This window comes from Ovis aries, chromosome 15 (assembly GCF_016772045.2).
Source record: "Ovis aries strain OAR_USU_Benz2616 breed Rambouillet chromosome 15, ARS-UI_Ramb_v3.0, whole genome shotgun sequence".
NCBI lineage: Eukaryota > Metazoa > Chordata > Mammalia > Artiodactyla > Bovidae > Ovis > Ovis aries.
The window spans coordinates 52451074-52474688 of NC_056068.1; the positions used below are offsets into that span (position 1 = coordinate 52451074).

General features: G+C 39.1%; 1 protein-coding gene across 1 annotated transcript in view; it reads right to left on the minus strand.

Moving 5' to 3' along the window:
• PGM2L1 (phosphoglucomutase 2 like 1) overlaps positions 1–18945 on the minus strand; it is a 60434-nt gene extending 41489 nt beyond the window's left edge. Inside the window, exons 1-2 of the mRNA XM_042233221.2 lie at positions 18856–18945; positions 18500–18760 (exon numbers count right to left, since the gene is read on the minus strand). Of these exons, the coding sequence (XP_042089155.1) occupies positions 18500–18631 (132 nt within the window). The 5' untranslated portion in view covers positions 18632–18760; positions 18856–18945. The remainder of the gene's footprint in view (positions 1–18499; positions 18761–18855) is intronic.
• Positions 18946–23615: the final 4670 nt, after the last annotated feature.

Genomic DNA, 23615 nt, shown 5'->3' on the forward strand with positions numbered 1-23615 from the left:
CGTATTGCTGGAGCCTGGCTTGGAGAATTTGGGGCATTACTTTACTAGCATGTGAGATGAGTGCAATTGTGCAGTAGTTTGAACATTGTTTGGCATTGCCTTTCTTTGGGATTAGAATGAAAATGGACCTTTTCAAGTCCTGTGGCCACTGCTGAGTTTTCCAGATTTGTTTGCATATTGAGTGCAGCACTTTCACAGCATCATCTTTTGGGATCTGAAATTCCATCACCTCCACTAGCTTTGTTCGTAGTGATGCTTCCTAAGGCCCACTTGACTTCACATTCCAGGATGTCTGGCTCTGTCATAGTCCATGGTTTCTCCAGGCCAGAATACTGGTGGGTAGTTGTTCCTTTCTCCAGGGGATCTTCCCAACCTAGGGATCGAACCAGGTCTCCTGCACTGCAGGCAGATTCTTTATCAGCTGAGCTACCAGGGAAGCCATTATTAGACCCAGAAATCCTTCTGCTATACAATATTGTACTACATTAGTTTCATATACACTTAACTTACACATAGTCAACTGTATGTACTTAGCCCTACCTCCCAAAGCATTGCTAAGAATTACATTTTGTGCACGTGTTCCATTATATATAGTGAATTATTATACGTTGTCGTTTAGTCGCTCAGTCATGTCCAGCTCTTTTGCAACCCCATGGACTGTAGCCCACGAGGTTCCTCTGTCCATGGCATTACACAGGCAAGTGGAGTGGGTTGCCATTCCTTTCTCCAGGGGATCTTTCCAACCCAGGGATCAAACCTGTGTCTCCTGCACTGGCAGGTGGATTCTTTACCACTGAGCCACCAGGGAAGCCCAAAGTACTATATATATTATTGTTATATATTACTGTATAAAGATAGATACTTGAAGTCACATATTCTATAGTTCATAGGCAATTTAAGAGTTTTCCAAGAGTAATTTTTTACTTTATGGAATTTTCATTATTTATTGAGTTTAGAATCTAGCTCCCAAGTAAGACAAGAGTCCCCAGTACCAGGGATATTCTGACAATGAAGTTACCTATTAGTGATATTTTAGACATTTTAATTCCGAACAGGAGCTTAAACAAGATGATATCTAGAATCCTGTCAATTGAGATTCTATAACTATACTTAATTCAATTTGTACCAGAAAAAGATTCATGGCCTGATGTTTAATATATATTCTGAAGTAGTAAAAATACTACCAATAATTAGGAAAAACTTTCCCATCAGAATGAAAACTATCAACAAAGGAAACAATAAGATGGATTTTTTTCTTTTTTAATAAAGCCCAATTTTCATATTCTTCTGAAATCATGCTACAATTATGGTCTGACTAATGGTCTATGGTCAAAAATTAAATAGGTTTATCTCATGTATATGTCATCTTTACATACGCTACAGAAATAAACCAGAGGGAAAAAGCTACATGCAAAACAGTGCTCTCAGCATTATTTAAAGTAGCTTTTAAAAAATCAGAAATACTCTATTTTATCTATATGAGATGATGGATGTTAACTAAACCTACTGTGGTAATCATTTCACAATATATGTAAATCAAACCATCATGCCATATATCGCTGTGAGACATGTGGGGTTTTAGTTCCCCAACCAAGGATTAAACCTGTGCCCCCTGCAGTGGAAGCATGAACTCAACCAGTGGACCACCAGGGAAGTCCTGTACACCTTAAACTTATACAGTGATGTATATCAATTATTTCTCAAAAAAAAAAACAAAACTGGACAAACATCAGAAACACTTTAAGATGTTCAACAAACAGAAAATGTTAAGTGTGACATATCTGCCAAATATTATCTGTCAATAAAATTATAATTATGTTCTGCATGATAAAAATTACATAAATAGATCCAAAAGACAAATTGAGGAAAAAATATTTGTAATCAAAACAAGCAAAAATGCAATTAAAAAAAGTGTGCAGAGGTTCTCAATAGATATTTCTCCAAAAAAGACATACAGATGTCCAACAGACACATGAAAAGATGCTCAACACCTCTAACACCAGAGAAATGCGAATCAAAACTACAGTGAAGTATCACCTCACACTATCCAGAATGGCCATTACCAAACAATTCTCAAGTAATAAATTCTGAAAAGGATGTGGAGAAAGGGGAACCCTCCTACACTGTTGGTGGGAATGTAAATTGGTGCAGGCATGATGGAGAACAGTATGGAGGTTCCTTAAAAAACTAAAAAAAAAAAAAAACAAACAAAAACAACCCATATGATCCAGCAACTTCACTCTGGTATACAAAAATCCCACTTTCCTGGAAAAGACAAAAACTCTAATTTGAAATTTTAGACAAATAGACAATTTTGTTCAAGGGAAAAAAACTTGATTAGAATTATAAACATGCAAGAGATTAAACCATAAAATGTACCCACAAAGAGAGCTCCAGCCTCAGTTGACTTTATTGGCAATTTCCAAAGTATATTTAAGAAATAGATCATTCAAATCTTAAAAGAACTCTTCCAGAGAAGATAAAAGAGTGTGCTCCCATCAATTCTTCTCCTGTGTCTAGCTTAACCTAGATACAACAGACATCATCAGAAAGAAAAAAATCATTGTCTGACCTCACCAATGAACAAAGGAGCAAAAATCCTAAGTAAAATCTATCAAATCAAATCCAGCAATATATAAAAACAATAATAAATCATGACAATGTGTTTTTATGCCAGAATATAGTGTTGGTATAATATTTGAAAATTAATCAAGGTTATCCACAACATTGACAGGTTTAAAAAGAAAAACCAAATGATAATCTGAACAGACACAGAGAAAGTACCTAATGAAGTAAAACACTTACTACATATGATAAAATCTTAGCAAACAAGGAATATAGAAAAACTCAGGATGTGTGTCCTAAGATCCCATTAAGATTCTCCAGAGATCCTCTTAAATGGATGGTTGTGTCCATTTCTAGCAGCTATAGGTACTACTGCTATGAGTTCCCACATGCAACATTCTCTGGAGAACTTCCTTGGGATGACTGGAACCAGCTTATGCAAAAGACCTGAGAGTTATACACACCTTTTCCTCATGGCCAACAGCTAATGATATTTGGTGCAGAAGTATAACTCTATCGTGCAATTAACACTCCAGAAAGCATAGAATCAAGCTGATTAAACTTGATTAATTAAACTTCACCTGGAATTATATCATTGCTTAGTTCTTTCCTTTCCCTATCCTGATTCCCTCACGCCTTTACAGGTTTCTCCTGAGAGCATTCCTTTTATAAATCACTTGCACAGAAATTCCTCTTTGCTTCTAGGGAACAAACCCCTAAGATATATATAAGTAAGCTTAAACTTTCAACTTTCAGCATATAAGGAATAGAAAGGAACTTCCTGAATCTGATAATGGCAAGCTATAAGGAGGAGGAGAATGAGAAGGAGGAAGGCAGGGTGGGATGGGGGGGCAAGACAGAAAATCCTATAGTCCTAGTCAAACCTATAAAGCAAGAAAAACAGACAAAAAGTACAAGAATAGAGAAGAAATGAAACTCACATAATTTGCAGATGAAATGATTGGGCACATTAAAGAGAACGAATAATTTTTAGAATTACTAGAATATAGTAAGAGTTTTTTGATACAAGGTCAATGTTCAAAAGACAACTGTATTTCTCTATACCAGCAAACAGAAAGTAATAATTTTAAATGGCATAGAAAATATCATGTACCACCTGTTTCCTGTGTTGGCCAAGAAAATTCCAATCATATCTGACCTTCCCACAGATAACAACTGTGACCTCTCAGACCAAATGAAAAACAGAGAAACAAAAACAAAATCCACAAGACCTTAAAGTCCGAGAGAGTGAATAAATACAGATTTGATTCTAAAAGGGAATTAACACTTAGGAGAAGGAACCAGCACAGATGAGTTTCCTAAGTTTATGGTTTTTGAGAACAGACAGCAGTCAGAGCCTTGTGCAGTGGCTGAAATACCAATGGAAATCCCACGGTCCTTATGGCCCGAAGAAACAGAGCACCGGATTCAGGGCAACCATACCCACTAGAGTACACATCCAAGAAAGGGGAGATTTAGACAGGGAGAACCCCACATTCTGTCCATCAACTGTCCCAAACTCTAGCTGACTCCTCTACTACATAAGTGTGGGATAGACAATCAGCTAAGGATAAAAAAACAAATTGAGATTTGAGAAACCTCTCAGGAAACAGTGTGTATAGTCTGAGTTCTACCAAGTTAATTACATACTAAAATAAACAAAATAAAGACTCTCCAGAGGAAAAACGGATTCCAGGCTCTCCACAGTATAACACTCATCATGCTCATGATGCATCCGTAATCATCAGACGAATGAAGAGATAGAGAAACACGATGTACTCTCAGGAGCACAGATAATGAGTGGGGACCAACCCTAACATATCCAGATGTTGGAATTAGCCAACAAGGATTTCAACAGAGCTATTATAAGTGACTTAAAGAAAAATGCTCTTGGAATGCAGGGAAAGATGAGACATCTCATAGAAGAAATAGAAACTATAGAAAAGAACCAGATGGAAATTTTAGAACTCAAAAATACAATATCTGAGATTAAAAATTCACTGAATGGTCCTAATAGCAGAATGGAGACGAAAGGGTCCACGAACTAGAAGACAGATCAACAGGAATGATCTATTCTGAAATACACAGAGAAAAAAGATAAAAATAAATAGAGTCTCAGAGATGTATCCAATACCAAGAAATCTAACATATGTATAAAGAACACTATGAGAATTCATTGCCAGTGAATCTGTATTATAATAAGGGCTAAAGGAAATTCTTTAAGTTGAAGGGGAGGGATATCATTTGGAAACTTGAATTTTGGGGAAAGAACGAAGAGCACTGGATATAGTAGAAAGCTGGATAAATAAAAACAGACTGTTTTTTCTTCTTAATGTCTTTAAAATGCAGAGGACTGACTAAAGCAAAAACTATAACACTTTTATAAAAAGTGATACAAATGATAAAGGATGGAGGTGGTATTGATAAAAAATGGGCCAACACTGTTGCAAGAACTTACAATATTAGTGGTATAATATTACCTCTAAATAAACTGAGGAAAGTTAATTTTCCAAAATTGAAACTAATGAAACAAAATCCTCAAAGTCCAATAATCATTAAAGAAATTGTATTTGTTCTCAAAAAGCTTCAGGCCCAGATGGGTTAGGTGGCAAATTCTATCAAACATTTAAAGAAAAAATAATACCATCATACAAAAAGGTTTTCAGAAAATAAAGCAGGGAACATTTCAATTAATTTTACAAGGCCAGCATAATCCTAATACAAAAATCTAACAAATATACAAAAAGATCCTTAACAAAATATATAAAAATAATAATACATTATGACCAAGTAGTATTTATCTGAGGAATATCAGTTGAATCAGCATTCAAAAAACACTATAATTCATGATATCACAAAGTAAAAAAACTGTTTAATGTTATGGTACATCCAGACAATGGACTATTATTCAGTGATAAAAACAAATGAGCTCTCAAGCCATGAAAAGAGATGGAGGAAACTTAAAAGCATATTACTAAGTGAAAGAAGCCAATCTAAAAAGGCTAACTACTGTGTGATTCTCACTATGTGACATTCTGGAAAAGGGAAAACTGTGGAAACTAAAAGGATCAGTGGCTACCAGAGGCTGAGGGCTGAGGAGGTGATGAACAGGTGGAACATAAAGGATTCTTGGGGTTTCCCAGGTGGTTCAGTGGTAAAGACTCCACCTGCTAATGCAGGAGATGCAGGTTCGATCCCTGGGTCAGGAAGATGCCCTTAAGGAGGAAATGGCAACCCACTCCAGCATTCTTGCCTGGAAAATCCCATGGACAGAGGAACCTGGTGGGCTACAGTCCATGGTGTCACGAAGAGTCGGACACGACTAAGCAGAGAGAGAGAGGATTCTTAAAATAGTGAAACTATTCTGCATGATAATATAATGGTAGACACACATCATTACACATTTGTCCAAACCCATACAATGTACACTACCAAGAATAAAACATACGTATAATAAGGCTGGCCAAGATGGCTGTTCTCTTCCTCCCTGAATACACCCTATTCGATCAGTCCCTGCTTCACCTACACTCTACTCACATGACTAACCTTCCTTCCTAATCACAGAGACATACTTGCCCCCAGCTCCAGCTAGTGATTGCTCTAATCTCCAGATCAGAACAGCTCCAATATGATAGTTTTTCAAAGGGGCAGTGATGCTCCTCTGCTGGTTTCCCTGGTAACTGATGTGCCAACCTGACATCAATTTCCTTTGCTAACTGGTAAATTCCCTCACTGCCTTTCCCAATAACTAAGACTACTGCCATGCCATCTGCCATACATGATGGGGTGTTGCTCCAGGGCCTTGCTTCAGACATGTAAGATGCCCCTGTCCATTAAGTCACTGATGTCTCTGTTGCTGACTGTAGGCTCTTTCTTCAGCCTTGAGGCTAGGCAAATACAAGGCATGAAGGTCTGTGGGGTGAGGCCCAACAGCATACTGGAAACAGCGGATTTTGGGTGATTAATGTGTCAGTGTACGTTTATCAGTTCTAACAAGTGTACCACACTGGTGGGGGATGTTGATAATGAGGGAAGCTATTCATGAGTGAGGGTACGGGGAATATGAGAAATCTCTCTCTGTACTTTACCTTCAATTGTGCTGTGAACCTAAAACTGCTTTAAAAATAAAGTTTTAATTTAAAAAAAATCAAAAAAAGCATTTGACACAAACTGAACCCCAACAACACAAGAGAAGACTCTACACATGGACATCACCAGATGGTCAACACCGAAATCAAATTGATTATATTTTTTGCAGCCAAAGATGGAGAAGCTCTACACAGTCAGCAAAAACAAGACCAGGAGCTGACTGTGGCTCAGATCATGAACCCCTTATTGCCAAATTCGGACTTAAATTGAAGAAAGTGGGAAAAACCACTAGACCATTCAGGTATGACCTAAATCAAATCCCTTATGACTATACAGTGGAAGTGAGAAATAGATTTAAGGGACTAGATCTGATAGACAGAGTGCCTGATGAACTATGGACGGAGGTTCATGACACTGTACAGGAAACAGGAATTAAGACCATCTCCCAAAAAATAAATGCAAAAAAGCAAAATGGCTGTCTGAGGAAGCCTTACAAATAGCTGTGAAAATAAGAGAAGCGAAAAGCAAAGGAGAAAAGGAAAGATATACCCATTTGAATGCAGAGTTCCAAAGCATAGCAAGGAGAGATAAGAAAGCTTTCCTCAGTGATCAATGTAAAGAAATAGAGGAAAACAATAGAATGGGAAAAACTAGAGATCTCTTCAAGAAAATTAGAGATACCAAGGGAACATTTCATGCAAAGATGGGCTCAATAAAGGACAGAAATGGTATGGACCTAACAGAAGCAGAAGATATTAAGAAGAGGTGGCAAGAATACACAGAAGAACTGTACAAAAAAGATCTTCACAACCCAGATAATCATAATGGTGTGATCGCTCACTCACCTAGAGCCAGACATCCAGGAATGTGAAGTCAAGTGGGCCTTAGGAAGCATCACTATGAACAAAGCTATTAGAGGTGATGGAATTCCAGTTGAGCTATTTCAAATCCTAAAAGATGGTGCTGTGAAAGTGCTGCACTCAATATGCCAGCAAATTTGGAAAACTCAGCAGTGGCCACAGGACTGGAAAAGGTCAGTTTTCATTTCAATACCTAAGAAAGGCAATGCCAAAGAATGCTCAAACTACCACACAATTGCACTCATCTCACACGCTAGTAAAGAATGCTCAAAATTCTCCAAGCCAGGCTTCAGCAATATGTGAACCATGAACTTCCAGATGTTCAAGCTGGATTTAGAAAAGGCAGAGGAACCAGAGATAAAATTGCCAACAACTGCTGGATCATCGAAAAAGCAAGAGAGTTCCAGAAAAATATCTATTTCTGCTTTATTGACTATGCCAAAGCCTTTGACTGTGTGGATCACAATAAACTGTGGAAAATTCTGAAGGAGACGGGAATACCAGACCAACCTGACCCACCTCTTGAAAAACCTATATGCAGGTCAGGAAGCAACAGTTAGAACTGGACATGGAACAACAACTTTTCCAAATAGGAAAAGGAGTACATCAAGGCTGTATATTATCACCCTGCTTATTTAACTTATATGCAGAGTACATCATGAGAAACACTGGGCTGGAATCAAGATTGCCCGGAGAAATATCAATAACCTCAGATATGCAGATGATACCACCCTAATGGCAGAAAGTGAAGAAGAACTAAACAGCTCTTGATGAAAGTGAGAGTGAAAAAGTTGGCTTAAAGCTCAACATTCAGAAAATGAAAATCATGGCATCCGGTCCCATCACTTCATGGCAAATAGATGGAGAAACAGTGGAAACAGTGGTTGACCAGTCAATCCTAAAGGAATCAGTCCTGAATATTCATGAGAAGGACTGATGCTGAAGCTTCAATACTTTGGCCACCTGATGTGAAGAGCTGTGTCATTGAAAAAGACCCTGATGCTGGGAAAGATTCAAGGTGGGAGGAGAAGGGGATGACAGAGGATGAGATGGTTGGATGGCATCACTGACTCGTTGGACATGAGTTTGAGAAAGCTTCAGGAGTTGGTGAAGGCCAGGGAAGCCTAGCGTGCTGCAGTCCATGGGGTTGTTAAGAGTAGGACATGACTGAGCGACTGAACTGAACTGAACTGAATGTTCATAGCAGTAGTATTTCAATAGCCAAGCTATGGAAGCTACCCAAGTGTCCACAGGTGAATGGATAAAGAAGATGTAATACACACATACACACACAATGCAAAAGTACTTACCCATAAAAAATAATGAAATTTTGCCATTTGCAACAACATGGATGGACCTGGAGGGTATTGTGCTTAATAAAATAAGACTGAGAAAGACAAATACCGTATGTGATCATTTATATGTGGAATACAGAAAATAAAACAAATGAATATAACAAAATAGAAACAGACTCACAGATACAGAGAAAAACCCGTGGGGAGAGGAAAGAGAGGAGGGGCAAAATAGAGGTAGGTGATTAAGAGGTACAAACTACTAGGTATAAAATAAACTACAAGGATATATTGTACATCACAGGAAATATAGCCAATGTTTTATAACTTCAAATGGAATATAATTTATAAAAATTTTGAATGACTATGCTGTACACCTGACATACAATATTGTATATCAACTATACCTCAATTTTAAAAAATCTCTTCACTGTTATTGCATGTCCCCTATTCAGTTTAATTTCCGATAGGTTTTCAACTGCTGCAGTATTCTAGTTTATGTATCCTTTCCCTGATTGGTGGGCATTTAGGTTTTTAATAGTTTTTACTTGCAATAAATAATAAAATATTTCAGAGGGAAAATTACATGAGAAAATTTTGAAGCAGAAACCACAAAACTACTACTTACACTGAAAAGATTTTCTAACAAAGTCTGGTGAGCTGAAAGCTAAGATGACTTTGCATCTAAGAAGCCCAGTATATTCATTTACATTATAATTTTCATACTCTTTTGAGCATTCAATAAGACCATCTTCATAGTTTTGTTTGGTAAAATATAGTCCTCATTAAATTACTTGGTATAAGAGAGCCTATGCAAGACTGGATACACTATCTGTACCCTTTCCACCAGCATTAATCATTTTCTTCATTAACTCCCAACACCAGAGGGCAGCAGCTTCAGTACTGATTAGCAATAATGCGGAGAGTAACTAATGGAAAAAAATACTCCTTTAGCAAAATCTACACTAAATTACTACCCAACCTTTTATTTGGGGGAAAAAGTGTTTTTAAAATATAGAACAGACATATGAAATAAATAAAAACAACTAAATAAGCAAAACACACTCTCTTCCCACAAGGATAGATAAATCAAATTTAGATTGTCCAGGGAGAGACCATGAAAATCCGAGTTAGAGGCATTTAATAATTACATTCTTTGGTTAAGTTAATGTATCTTATAAGCAGAGGTGTCTCTTGTTGTGGCAGTCCCAGTCATGGCTCAGACACTAAAGAATTTGCCTGCAATTCAGGAGACCTGGGTTCAATCCCTCAGTCAGGAAGATTCCCTAGAGAAGGGAATGGCTACCCACTCCAGTATTCTTGCCTGGAGAAGTCCAAGGACAGAAGAGCCTGGTGGGCTACAGTCCGTCCACGGGGTCGCAGAGTCAGACAAGACTAAGTGACTGCTACTTTCCCATGACTTCCCTGGTGGCTCAGACAGCAAAGAATCTGCCTGCAATGTGGGAGATCTGGGTTCAATCCCTGGGTCGGGAAGATCCCCTGGAGGAGGAAATGGCAACCCACTCCAGTATGCTTATCTGGGAAACCCCATGGATAGAGGAGCCTGGTGGGCTGCAGTCCATGGGGTCGTAAAGAGTCAGACACTACAGAGCAACTAACACTTTCACTTTCACTTTTGTAAGTATAATTTGGAAGAGCCAAATAAAGACAAATTCTTTTCGTTAGCTTCTCTTGGCTCTCTGATTTTTCAAAAAGGAGGAAAGGAAGAGATGGGGAAAAAATAATTCTAGATTACAGATATAACCAAATAGATTTCTAATGGCCTTGTAGAAAACTTAAAGGAACTAAACAAAACTCCTTTTTGAAAGAAAAAACAGGGCAAAGAAGACCCTAAATAAAAGGAAGAAATAGTCAGTCTACCTATTTTGACATTTTTAGATGGGAAAGAAGAGGGTGCTTTCAAATAAGAATCCTTTCAAGTTTTTTTTTTAATCAAAGACTTGAATTTTTAGAAAAATTTTGGGTTTACAGAACATTGAACAGGTAGTTCCCTTAAACCCTCCTATCCCACCTGTTTCCCCTGTTGTTAACACTGTGTTTTGGGGCTAGAGAGAATGGAGGTAAGGGGACTTCTTTAATGGGTACAGAGTTTCAGATTCACAAAACAAAAACGTTCTGGAAATCTGTTTCATAAAAATGAGAATCTGATTAATGCTATTGAAAAAGTGAAGTCACTCAGTCGCATCCAACTCTTTGTGACGCCATGGACTATAGTCTACCAGGCTCCTCCATCCATGGGATTCTCCAAGCAAGAAGACTGGAGTGGGTTGCCATTTCCTTCTCCAGGAGATCTTCCCGATCCAGGGATTGAACCCGGGTCTCCCGCATTGTAGGCAGATGCTTTACCATCTGAGCCACCAGGGAAGTCCCACACTTAAAAACAGTGAAGATGGTAAATTTTATGTGTTTTTAACCACAATAAAAATTTAAATTTTCTGTTTTGTCTTCAGATTTAATCCTCAAAACTGAAAATACTGCAAGTATTAGGTTGCTGCTGCTGCTGCTGCTAAGTCGCTTCAGTCGTGTCCGACTCTGTGTGACCCCACAGACAGCAGCCCACCAGGCTCCCCCGTCCCTGGGATTCTCCAGGCAAGAACACTGGAGTGGGCTGCCATTTCTTTCTCCAATGCAGGAAAGTGAAAAGGGAAAGTGAAGTCACTCAGTCATATCTGACTCTTAGCGACCCCGTGGACCGCAGCCTACCAGGCTCCTCCATCCATGGGATTTTCCAGGCAAGAGTACTGGAGTGGGGTGCCATTGCCTTCTCCAAGTATTAGGTTAAGATTATGTAAATATTGTTCACTACAGACCCCAGGTCAAGGTAAGCCTGGAAAGATGACATTTTATCCAAGCCCCGGGTCTGTAGTGAACAGTATTAGGTTAAGATTATGTAAATATTGTTCACTACAGACCCCGGGCTTGGATAAAATGTCATCTTTCCAGGCTCACCTTGAGTCGCCTGAAGGTGCTGAGATCAAATGGATTTTTTTCCCCTTAAGCTCCATCAATTAAGTCCTTAAAAATCACACCCTATTTTAGTTTGCTTCACTTTTGAACCATAACTTGCTTATTCAAGTCTGTCTTCCTTCCTTCCTCCCTGCCCTCCCTCCTCCCCTTCCTCCCTTTCTTCCATCTGCGGTTAACTGCTTTTCTTTTTTTGATGTTGCTGTTGCCAGAAATAACAAGCCATCGTCATCATTATCATTAACATCTTCCAGCTCTCTTTTATGGCACAGACACTGCATTCTTTTTTAAGATACATTTCTCTAAAGCCCAGTGTCGAACTAGTGCACAGGGCACGTGTGATTTCTTTACAATGGACTCCTGGGGTGGTTCCTTCATGTCAGCTTCTCTCATATTTTCTATTTCCTTTTGCTATAGGTTTCTTCAACTTGAACTTTTATATTTTCTATTGCATTTGGCAGGGGGTGAAGGGATACAGTTTTTTGCCCCCCAACTTCCAAGAGCTCATTCTTCTTTCCTGTTCCTTTTACATAGCATCTTTCTTTGTTAGAATAATTTTCTTTTAAAATTTAATAATATGTTTTTATTTATTTATTTTTAATATAAATTTATTTAATTGGAGGTTACCTTTTAAAATAGATTTTAAGTTGTTAGGTTCCTTCACCTTGGTTCTTTTCTGGGTTCATTGCTTTGTTTTCACTCTTCATGCTGCTTGTTTTTTTTACATAACTTGATCCTTGGTAAGTCACTGATATCTACCAATTTTTCTGGGAAGCTGGTACGGGTTTTCCCTGGTTTTTAATACATGGGCATGTTTTCTGCTAATCTCTTCTCAAACAGAATGGCTAATTGGGAGCTCTGTGTTTGTGAGTTGGGCTTACAGTCCTAGAGACTTTGTTAGCACTAATTAAATTATTTAAGTTTTCAAAAGAATAAGTAAAACTAATGGCATAATGTAATTTAGTCAGGACAGAGAACAGGGTGAGTGAGCTCTCATTTTTCACAGTATGTATCTGACAGATAATATGTAAAATAAATCAAGGAATAGTGGCACTAGCTTTTATGGTCATGACAATAACTAAGAAGTCAAAAATGGGTTCTAAGGAGCAAACTGAGGATGAGAAGAGGTAAGTAGGAACACTGCTTTTCCATTATAACCTCTTTTTACTATTTTTAGAAAAACCATAAGCATGTATTTCTTTGAAATAAATAAAAATAAATTTAAAAATAAAATTGTAGAAACTAAAGAGCAAATGTAAGAAATTTGGAAATATACAAAAGGAACAAATAAATGTGTGTATGTTTGTGTGTGTGTATATATATACACACACACATACATACATATATATGTGTATATATACCTCCAAACCCTAATTTCTACATACTAAATGTCTTGGACAGAGGGAGAATGTTGTTGCCAAGGAAACCAAAGCAACTGTTAAGCAGCAAATTCAGCTCTTAAAAAAAAAATTCCATGGCAATTTATTCTGCAGAATATTATAGTCTACTTCAGCTTTTACAAAAACCAATAAAATGGTTTTAATGAGGTCCTTGAAACTTGGTTTATGATGTCACTAACATCTATTAAACATTCCAGTTACAGAGTCTAGTACAGTGATAAGAAAGCTAGAGTAAAGATCAGATATCCTTAGATTTAGTTCCAAGTCTACCACTTAAAAGCCATATGTCCTTGAGCAGGTCATTTTCCTTGTCTGAAACTAAGTTTCTTTAGTAGTCAAAGTGGGGATAACTATACCTAACCTGCCTACCATACAGGGTTGCTGTGAATATCAAATTATTTAGAGCATCAAGGTTTGAAACACTACGCAAATAAATTCAAGTAATAACTACTAATATTTTCTAAAATTAACAAGGTGATAAGTATTCTTCATCAATCAAATGCCAAATTATGTAAAGTATTAGAAAAAGGTTAACAAAAAATGCAATATAGACTAGTATTATTTAAAAAAAAAAAAAGTGAGAAGGAAATAGCAACCCACTCCAGTACTCTTGACTGGAGAATCCCATGGACAAAGGAGCCTGGCAGGGTCACATGGGGTCCATGGGATTCACAAGAGTCGGACACGATTCTTGGTGTCGGTGACTAAACCATTATAAAAACTGTATTGAACTAGGTGGCAGATTCAAGTTCTGATTCAGGTTCTATCCACCACCATTGATAATTTCCACTTCTTTGGGTCTCTGCACAACGAAACTGGACTAGACAACCTCTGTAAAGGTGCTTCATGGGTGTGTTTTCCATTACACCATGATGATTTAAAAGGAAATTCACTCACCATTTTTTAAAAAATGCGGGCTGTATTTTGCTTGAAAACTTTCATTGCTAGATGTTTGAAAATCACTGCCTTTAGGATGAAGTCTTTTATTTCTATTTTCAGGCATTTCATAACTGTAACCTGATTAATCTATCTTTACATTCTACTCTTTCTCAACATAAACCTACCTTCAGAGACCACAGCACTCTACTTGTTATTTCTCAAAATGCCATGGCCAATTCCTGCCTCCACACTGTTGTCAACATGTATATAGTTGTTGCCACTACAGCTGGCTGAGCAGCTTTGCCCTGGGCCTCATCCCACTCCCTACCCATATTTACACACCCAAACTTGGACAGGGCTTAATGTCTTTGATGAGACTGTTTTCAAAAATGGTAAAATTTACAGTATATCAAAAACAGGAGAGAGTTGTCAATGTTTATAGAGAACCTAGCTTCTAGCCAGGTTGTCTGTAATTTGATAGAATGTCTGAAAGCATTATGAAGGAAGTGGGGACCTTAGCTCTAAAAGATAGAAGGGGAGAGCACTGCAGTGGTGTTATCTGTGCATTGGCTGGAGGAGGAACACTTTGATCCACAAACTTGTTGGATTCCAGTGGTAGGACAGTCCCATCAGAGAGATGGATGCATTTACTTATTACAGGCTAATGCTGTTAAACATTTATGCCATATATCTGACTCCTTGTGATTTGATTTCATAATCACTACAAATCTTCAGATTCTTTCACTTCCCTAATGGTGCATCTAGAAAATGGCCTGACTGAGACAAATTCGTCTATATTACATCTGTACCATAAATTAATAAAACAGCTTTCTGAATTCTGACATCAGTTACTGTGACCTTGAGCAGCATGAGTCCATCCTAGAGACAAGACAGACTAACAAATTAGTCTGAAGGCATAAGAACCAAGGGTCAGATCCTGGACTATAGTAAACAGAGCAAAAGAATGTCACTCCATAGCAACAGCAAGGGGTACCTGGGACATCTCCAATAAACACCCTGTCTTCTTGCACTATTTTTGTTTTAACACTTTCATAAACCTTTATTCAAGGCCACTAACCACATACTAACGCCCTTCTATGACCTGGTCTACATGCCTTTCAAACAGTTTCTATGTACCCTAAGCTACTGCAGAAACAAATTTTCTAAGTATACACATTAATGTTTTTATCTCTACTTGGAATATTCTTCCTCTCAATGTTGACAAGTCTAAATTTTAACTAATTCTGAAGGGTTTAGCACAGATAACACCTGTTTTATGAAGAAATGTCAAAGAACACCACCCACCATGACTAAAACTAGCAATATTAGTGACCTGGGCAAGTAACAAATTGCTTTTAGATCAACTTATGACTTGGTACTATGTATCTCACCAGAGTCATCAAGGATCAGGGCATTTGGTAGGTTCTTTGTTTCACTATTAAAAAAAAAAAAAGGTATTAATCAGGTATTACCTCACTTTCTCTATGCTGGAAGACCACACATGTCATCACCAACATGTAATGCAATAAATGCTGTAAATCCAAACTATTGTTTCACATTTCTGCACTCCACGTTTCAATGCCCTGGGACACCATAGTCTAGCTTACCTATACTATTAATCTACAATAGATGTATCTTTCCTTACTAATTAAAAGCATTTTTCCCATTGAGAGAGGGATTGGTTAAGTAAATATTTTTATTAAATAATTATTAAACTTATTTAAATCTGTTAAAAGCACTTGTTACTTGCTGCTGCTGCTGCTAAGTCGCTTCAGTCATGTCCAACTCTGTTCAACCCCATAGACAGCAGCCCACCAGGCTCCCCCGTCCCTGGGATTCTCCAGGCAAGAACACTGGAGTGGGTTGCCATTTCCTTCTCCTTGTTACTTGCTACGTGTATTATATTTGTAAGCTTTTGTTTTATATTCCCTTCTATGTTCTTTGACAATATGATCCATATCTAATTACTCTTTGTGTCTCCCACAGGTTTTCAGTCAGTACCTTGTATACAGAAGGCCCTTTAAATATAAATTAATTTCTCTTCCACTTTCGGTGAGGGCTCTCCCCATTCTTTTTATATGTATCCCATCTTCTTATTGTCTTCCTTGACTATCCCAGTCCACAGGTCACTTACTTTTAAACTCCTATAAAAACCAACTGCCTATAAACCATTAAATTGCCACCAATACCATCCCAGAATTATCTTTTTACGTGTATATGTATTTCATAGTCTTGTCACATTTCAGTATATCCAACAATGTCTAGGTACAGCATGAACAATTAATATAAATTCACTCAGCCAATATTTTTAGAAATAATCAAATCAAAAGACCCATTAGGAAAAGTATAGTCAAAATTGGCACCTAAATAGAACAAAAGATTTCACCTGTGGCAATGAAACAAACTCCTACTGTTGAAGGGCCAAAGGCTTTGACACACATAATAGTTACCAGTAAATTAAACTGTGTTGGAATTCTACAAGTGTCTTTGAATATCATACATCTTCCTTTCACTTCACAAAGACACAAGTGCAATCACATTTCTTTACTGACAGCAGATGGCTTTAAACAATAGCAATTACCTATATTAAACCTACAAAGATAACATTCATTTGTAATTTAGATTTCTCTGCTGAAGAGATATATATGGTCAGTTTACAGCATATATCATTTACAGTATGCTAAGCCTTAGCTTTTTTTTCCTACTAGGCTTCCTCCTCCCTAATGAACCAAAAGCAGAAGAGTAATCTGTAAATCTTCACTTCTTTTCTATCCTTCCACAACAAGGAACTATATTCACAGCAGGCAATAATAAAAACAGGCAAAATGGATGTAAAGTTATTCGCATTTTTCACATCCTTGTAATCAGCGGGATACCACAGATTTTGTACCTGACTAAAAAAAGTGTGTGTACATATGTATTTTTTGCATAAACAGTCAAATCCTACAAAGAGGGTGTTAGCTCTCTAGTAGCTCATTCAGAACATTCTGGAGCCTTGCTACTCAAAGTGTGGTCCACAGACCAGCAGCACTGGTATCACTTGGGAGTTTATTATGAAGCAGAATCTCACACCCCACCCCAGGCTTCCTAAATCACAATCTGCATTTAAAGATCTCCAGGTGATCTGCATGCACTTCAAGAGTTTGAAATGCACTGGTTTAGACTCCAGAGGAAGAATTAGAATGTCCAAGATACATATGACCATGTAACACTAAAGAAGTAATTGCTTATTTGTTGGTCTTCCTTATTTGCTGACTGAAGGCTTTTTGAGGGTAGGAACCCTTTCTAGCCTCCTCACCTCTAGCATGCCCTGGACCCAACAGGCCCTGAAACATCACCCAGTACTCAATGGATATTTTCTGCTGAACGCATGAATGACTGAACAGAGTGAAAATAAAACTTTTTCAGAAGGCTAATAATCCTTTAGGAAGTTGAATAACGTGATTTCACATATGACCACATTAATTCTTTAATTCAGTATTATTAATTCCATTTAAAATACGCTGCCGTCTCTGCTTCAACAAATGCATTTAATATACTCGACAAAGCAAAAGCTTGGATCATCTTCCTTTGTTGGAGCTAAGGGCCTCTTTTACAAGTGAGATGGCTGCATTTTAATTCTAGCTCTCATATATCCATCCCGTATGCCTCCACAAGATAAACACCGCAACAATTTGGAGAGAGTACGGGTCGGGGAACAGAGGAGGAAGGGATACAAGTCTGTATCCCGAGCATCGCATGAAACCTGGAAAACATGATTTTTGGAAGAGGACACTTTCAGAAAATAACTTCTGGCCAGCGGAAAAAAGAGAACCCTTATATTTCTCAAGAGCAAAAGGTGGTATTAGAGAATACACGGGAGCGGGAGCGATAAAAGACCAGCGACTACCTAGCGACGTAAGGTGGAAACACATCAGACCAGCGCTAAAGCAGACAGTGGTTAGATATCGTCCCAGAAGGCGGAAAAAAAAAAAAAAAAAACAAAACACAACAACACAAAAACCACCCACTTTCAGATTTGCAGAGAAGGAAGTCAAGGGAGAAGAAAGGGGGAAGGAAATAAATATCTCTATTAAGGGTATAACTTACGATGATGATGATTAATTATTATTATTTTTTTTTTTTTTGAGAAAAGGGACATGATATACACTAGAAGGGGGGCGGGAAGGGGGGAGGAGGAAGGAAGGTAGCAATTTCTCGCCCTGCAAAATGAAGCGACTACAGGCGTCCTTTTCCAGCTCAGACGGCCCCAGGGAGGCAGCACAGGCATAGGTGGGTGGCAACGCCCAGCTCCGCTAGCTCCCGCCGCATGGCCTGAGCCATCTCCCCCACAGCCTGCCGAGCACCGGGTGGGGACGGGCAAGGGCGTACACGGTGTGGGAGGGCGTGCAGGAGGAGGGGGAGGATGCCCTGCTGACCAGGTACCCACCTTATCCCAACGGAGCCACTGCCCGATGGCTGTGTCTAGCTGAGGGTCCCCAGTGTGATAGGGGGCGTGGAGCAGGTTGGAGTTCAGGTCTCCCTCTGCGTTTTCAGTCATGGCAGCCAGTCTAGGGTGCATGAATGGGGATCCAGCGAAGACACCGAGCTAGAGGAGCTTGACGCGCGCTCACCGGGACCTCGACGACCCCTCCTCACTGAAAGGCATCGGAGACCTACCGCAGGACGTATGTGCCAGGTCCTGCCGCAGCTTTGGGGAAACAGGAGAGAGGGGTTACGCGGCCGCCTCCTTCCCACTAGACGAGCTCCTGGTCTCTCTGGGCGAACGGACTGAGGCGGTCCCACCTCGAGAGAACAACAACAGTCCCAGATGTCTGGGTCTTGGCCGCCGCCGCTACCGCCGCCCTCAGCTTTAGGCCCCGCCCTCGCGCCTCTGGCCCCGCCCCCCTTCCCAGTCGATTTAAGCTCCCGGGACTCGCGGCGCGAGCCTGGAAGCGCGCTCCCGACGCCTTCCCAGCGGCGCGATTTAGGACCATGCTGCGGGGTGAGGAATAGGGGCAGGGCCATTTTATTTCTTATTTTGCCTTTTTCCACGTGTCTTATTCTTGTTACAATCCCCACCCATCCCCACGCGTCTCCTTTTCTGCATCAGACGCCATGTCCACCACGACGCGCCCGCCTCAGAGTTAGCTTTTGTGAATCCCATGGCGCGCGAAGGCCCCCTCCTGTTTCGTGTTGGGGAGCGCGCCTGGCGGGAGAGTGCGAGGGCTGTCCCCGCATGGCCTCACGGGAGTTGTAGTTCTTCATCCCCCCATCCCCCCCGCCTCGAGGCGTGTAAAGACCACCGCAGACTACAACTCCCAGCAGCTCCTTGCCCTGCGTTTTCTCAAAGGAAAAAAGCTACACCTCTAGGCTGTTTCCTATAGAAACCTCCCGTCCGCGTTAGGTCTACTGCAGTTGTGTCCCTGGGCTTCAATTAGATTAAACAAGGGCAGGTGCAGGAAGGGTACAGCTGATACCTATTCAGTACTTTACAGTTTATGAATTGCCTTCTGAAGTCTAAACCATCGTGTGACGTGATCCATTCTCATTTTACACACAAAGAGGAAGCTGCTGAGTGAACTGACTTTTTCAAAGAGGCGGAATTCAAAAGTAGTTGAACGAGCAATCCAACCTCATTTTAGGTCTCAGATAGCAGCTCATTTTCCTCTGTTGTTACAGTGGACTAGGAGGTAGGGAGAAGATAACTGGGGAAAACAACCAAGTTGTGAAAGAGGGAGGATGTGTCAGCATTTAACCATAACACAAAAATGAATAAGCGTTAGCGTGCAAAAAATATTGGCAATAGGAATATGGAGCAAGAAGAAAGATTGAAAAGAAGTAGTCTTAAATTTCTCCTTATTTTGGCCTCCTCTCTTCTACGGAATGTTCACCTTTCAAGTCACAGAACAGGTGTGGGAGATTCTGACAAGTGCTTACCTGTCAGACACAGCTGCTCCAGAGTCTCTTGGTGTAGCTTCTTCAACAGTAGTTCTACGATTTTGACCAAGTGACTCTGTCTCTCCTCAGTTTTTTTGCAAGGAGAGTGAAATAGTATTTACACCTTGGCTGCAGTAACTTAAATGGTTTTAAAGTACTTGGAGGTTCACAGATAAAAGATATAATAAATTCAAAGTTTTACTTTCCTTTAAAAATGCCATTTATCATAATAAAATCCCAAATACCAAGGTATAGAAGGATTATATTACCTATCCCTGAAAAATAGTGTGCCATAGTTGAGAATTACAGTTTTTGCTAGTCAGTTAAGTATTTCCTTTACAGAATCAGCAGGTTATTTTATTCACACTAGGCCTGGGAAATACACATGAGTCCTGGAGAAAAATTCATCACTCACTATCATCACCATTATTGTCCGTGATGAACGTTAAGTAAACATGTACTCTATGCGAAGTTTTATGCTAGGGGCCGAGGCTAAGAGAAAGTATATAATAAAATTGTTCATTTCAAGAAATAAAAAATGAAAGTAAGAATGAAATCTGTCTGGGAAGACCATATGTATACAAGAAAAGAGCTCATGATAAACAGCAAGTGCTTGCCACAATCAACTGTATTGATTGTGACATAAGTGGTTATAATCTTGCTACTCAAAGTGTGATAGGAGGACCAGTCCTCTGGGAACTTAATAAGAAATAAAAAATTTCAAGCCCCATCCCAATTCTATTGAATCAGAATCTGCATTTTAACAAGATCCAGTGATGATTTGTATATATATATTAAATGTGATTAAGCAGTGGTTTTTATAAAGACAACTCTAATTTAATTCTGAGAAACACTACTGAGTCAACAGAACTTTCAAGAGGTGGAACTGTATAGCGCAAGTATAAAGGATGGGAGAAATGCAAGTTTTAATTCAATACCAGAATTAACTAGTCCCCATTTTTATCATCAAGGTCATGACAGACATAAACTAGTTACCAGAAGCTTTGCCCAGCATCTCCAACTTGTTGCTTAGGATTTGAAGGGTAAGCAAGAGGACCCAGAACTCATCAAATTCAAGAACAATATCTAAAAGTGTGTCCAGAAAAGGGAATATAATAGTTTTCCTAGTCAGGAAAGCTCAGAAGCTTTCATTTCTGTTGGAATTTGCCCAATATCCTGTATTTTTATTTGCTAAATGTGACAACTCTCTGGTTATGAAAGAGAATCTCTCTATTAGTCCTAATATACACCTTTTATTTATTGTTTTTAAAAATCTAATTAAGATAGTCAAAGCTCTCTTTTGGTCAAGGTAGCAAGAAATTAAATTTTCATCAATATTGGAGCCTCTCATCTCCAGCCCAGGCTTTAAATGATACTGGGGAAAGAGGAAGAGCAGACAGCTCTAGATCATCAAGGTTTCTGCTAACATCTATATTGTCCAGGGTCATAGTGGTCTTGAAGTCTGATAGCTTTCCCCTTGCATACCATTCAGGTATGGCCAGGAAACTTGACTGAGGCTACAAACCCCAAAGCTTCTGTCTAGGCACATGGCCATCCCCTCTAAATCCTACCAGTTCCTTGAAACACTGCCACCAAGCGGAGCTCAGGTCTTGTTACCCTCCTATGTTAAAACTTTAAAATAGGAAGAAATCTATCATTCTGCTTGTGATCACTCTGAAAAGAATAATATTTTCTTATTGTTCCCAAAGATGCTTGTCATAAATTCTAGTGAATGCTGTATTTAAAAAAAAAAAAAAGGAAGGAAAGTAAATGAGTATCTTACAAACAACTTTCTACTTTTAGCTCCTTTATGTAAAACCTCTGCTGAGACAAGGGATACAACAACAAAGAAGAAGTGGTTTTCTTTGTATAAGGGGAAAGATAAAGAGCACACCTAGGATTAGGATGAAGCAAGGCAAAGAACCTAGGGTGCAAAATCTAAGGAGACACTTCCTATTAGGTTTATGGAACTGTAGAATTGGCACCTGAGGATGTGTCCCATTACAGATTTTAAAACACCTTTATTGTGATATAGTTCACATGCCAAACAATTTACCTATTTAATGTATACAATTTAATGTTTTTTTTGTTTTATTCACAAACATCCCCACAGTAAATTTTAGAACATTTTTATCACCTTGAGCTATCCTGTTGCCCTATCTCCCACTCCCAGACCTAAGCAACCACTAATCTACTTTCTATATTGGTTTCCCTGTTCTGAACATTTCATATAAATAGAATCAGAGAATATGGGGTCTTTTGTGACTGACTTCTTTCACTTAGCCTAGTGTTTTCAAAGTTCATCCATGTTGTAGATATATCAGTGTTTCATTCCTTTTTGTAATTGAATAATAAAGATGATTACTCCTTGGAAGGAAAGTTATGACCAACCTAGATAACATAATAAAAAGCAGAGACATTACTTTGCCAACCAAGGTCCGTCTAGTCCAGGCTATGGTTTTTCCAGTGGTCATGTATGGATGTGATAGTTGGACTGTGAAGAAAGCTGAGCGCTGAAGAATTGATGCTTTTGAACTGTGGTGTTGGAGAAGACTTTTGAGAGTCCCTTGGACTGCAAGGAGATCCAACCAGTCCATTCTAAAGGAGATCAGTCCTGGGTGTTCATTGGAAGGACTGATGCTGAAGCTGAAACTCCAATGCTTTGGCCACCTGATGCGAAGAGTTGACTCATTGGAAAAGACTCTGATGCTGGGAGGGATTGAGGGCAGGAGGAGAAGGAGACGACAAAGGATAAGATGGCTAGATGGCATCACCGACTCAATGGGCATGAGTTTGAGTGAACTCCGGGAGTTGGTGATGGACAGGGAGGCTTGGCGTGCTGTGATTTATGGGGTCGCAAAGAGTCGGACACGATTGAGCGACTGAACTGAACTGAATATTCCATTATATAGGTTTACTATATTTTATTGGTCTATTTATCCATTGATGGATATTTGGGTTATTTCTGCCTTTTGGCTATTATGAATAATGCTGCTATAAACATTTATGTACAGTATTTGTATATAATGCTTTTATTTCCCTTTGGTATATACCTAAGAATTAATTTCCCAGATCATGTGCTAACTTCTATGTTTAATCATTTAAGAAACAATCAGACTGTTTTCCACAGTAACTGCACCATTTATACTACCACCAGCAGTGTATTGGGGTTCCAGTTTATCCACAGATTTTCCAACACTTGTTATTATCTCAGTTTGATTCTAGACATTTCAGTGACTGTGAAGTGGATTCTCATTGTGGTTTTTATTTGCATTTCCCTATAGATTAATCATGTTTAGGTGTTTTCATGTACTTGTTGGCCATTTGTCTTTTTGGGAGAAATATCAAGTCAGATCTTTTGCCCATTTTTTAAATTGTTTAATTATTGAGTTGTAACTTTTCTTTATGTTTCTGGACATAGCCCCTGAGCTAAATCAGGTATATGATCTGCAAATGGCTCAGATGGTAAAGCGTCTGTCTACAATGTGGGAAACCGGGGTTCAGTCCCTGGGTGGGGAAGATCTTCTGGAGAAGGAAATGGCAACCCACTCCAGTATTCTTGCCTGGAAAATCCCATGGACAGAGGAGCCTGGTGGGCTACAGTCCATGGGGTTGCAAAGAGTCAG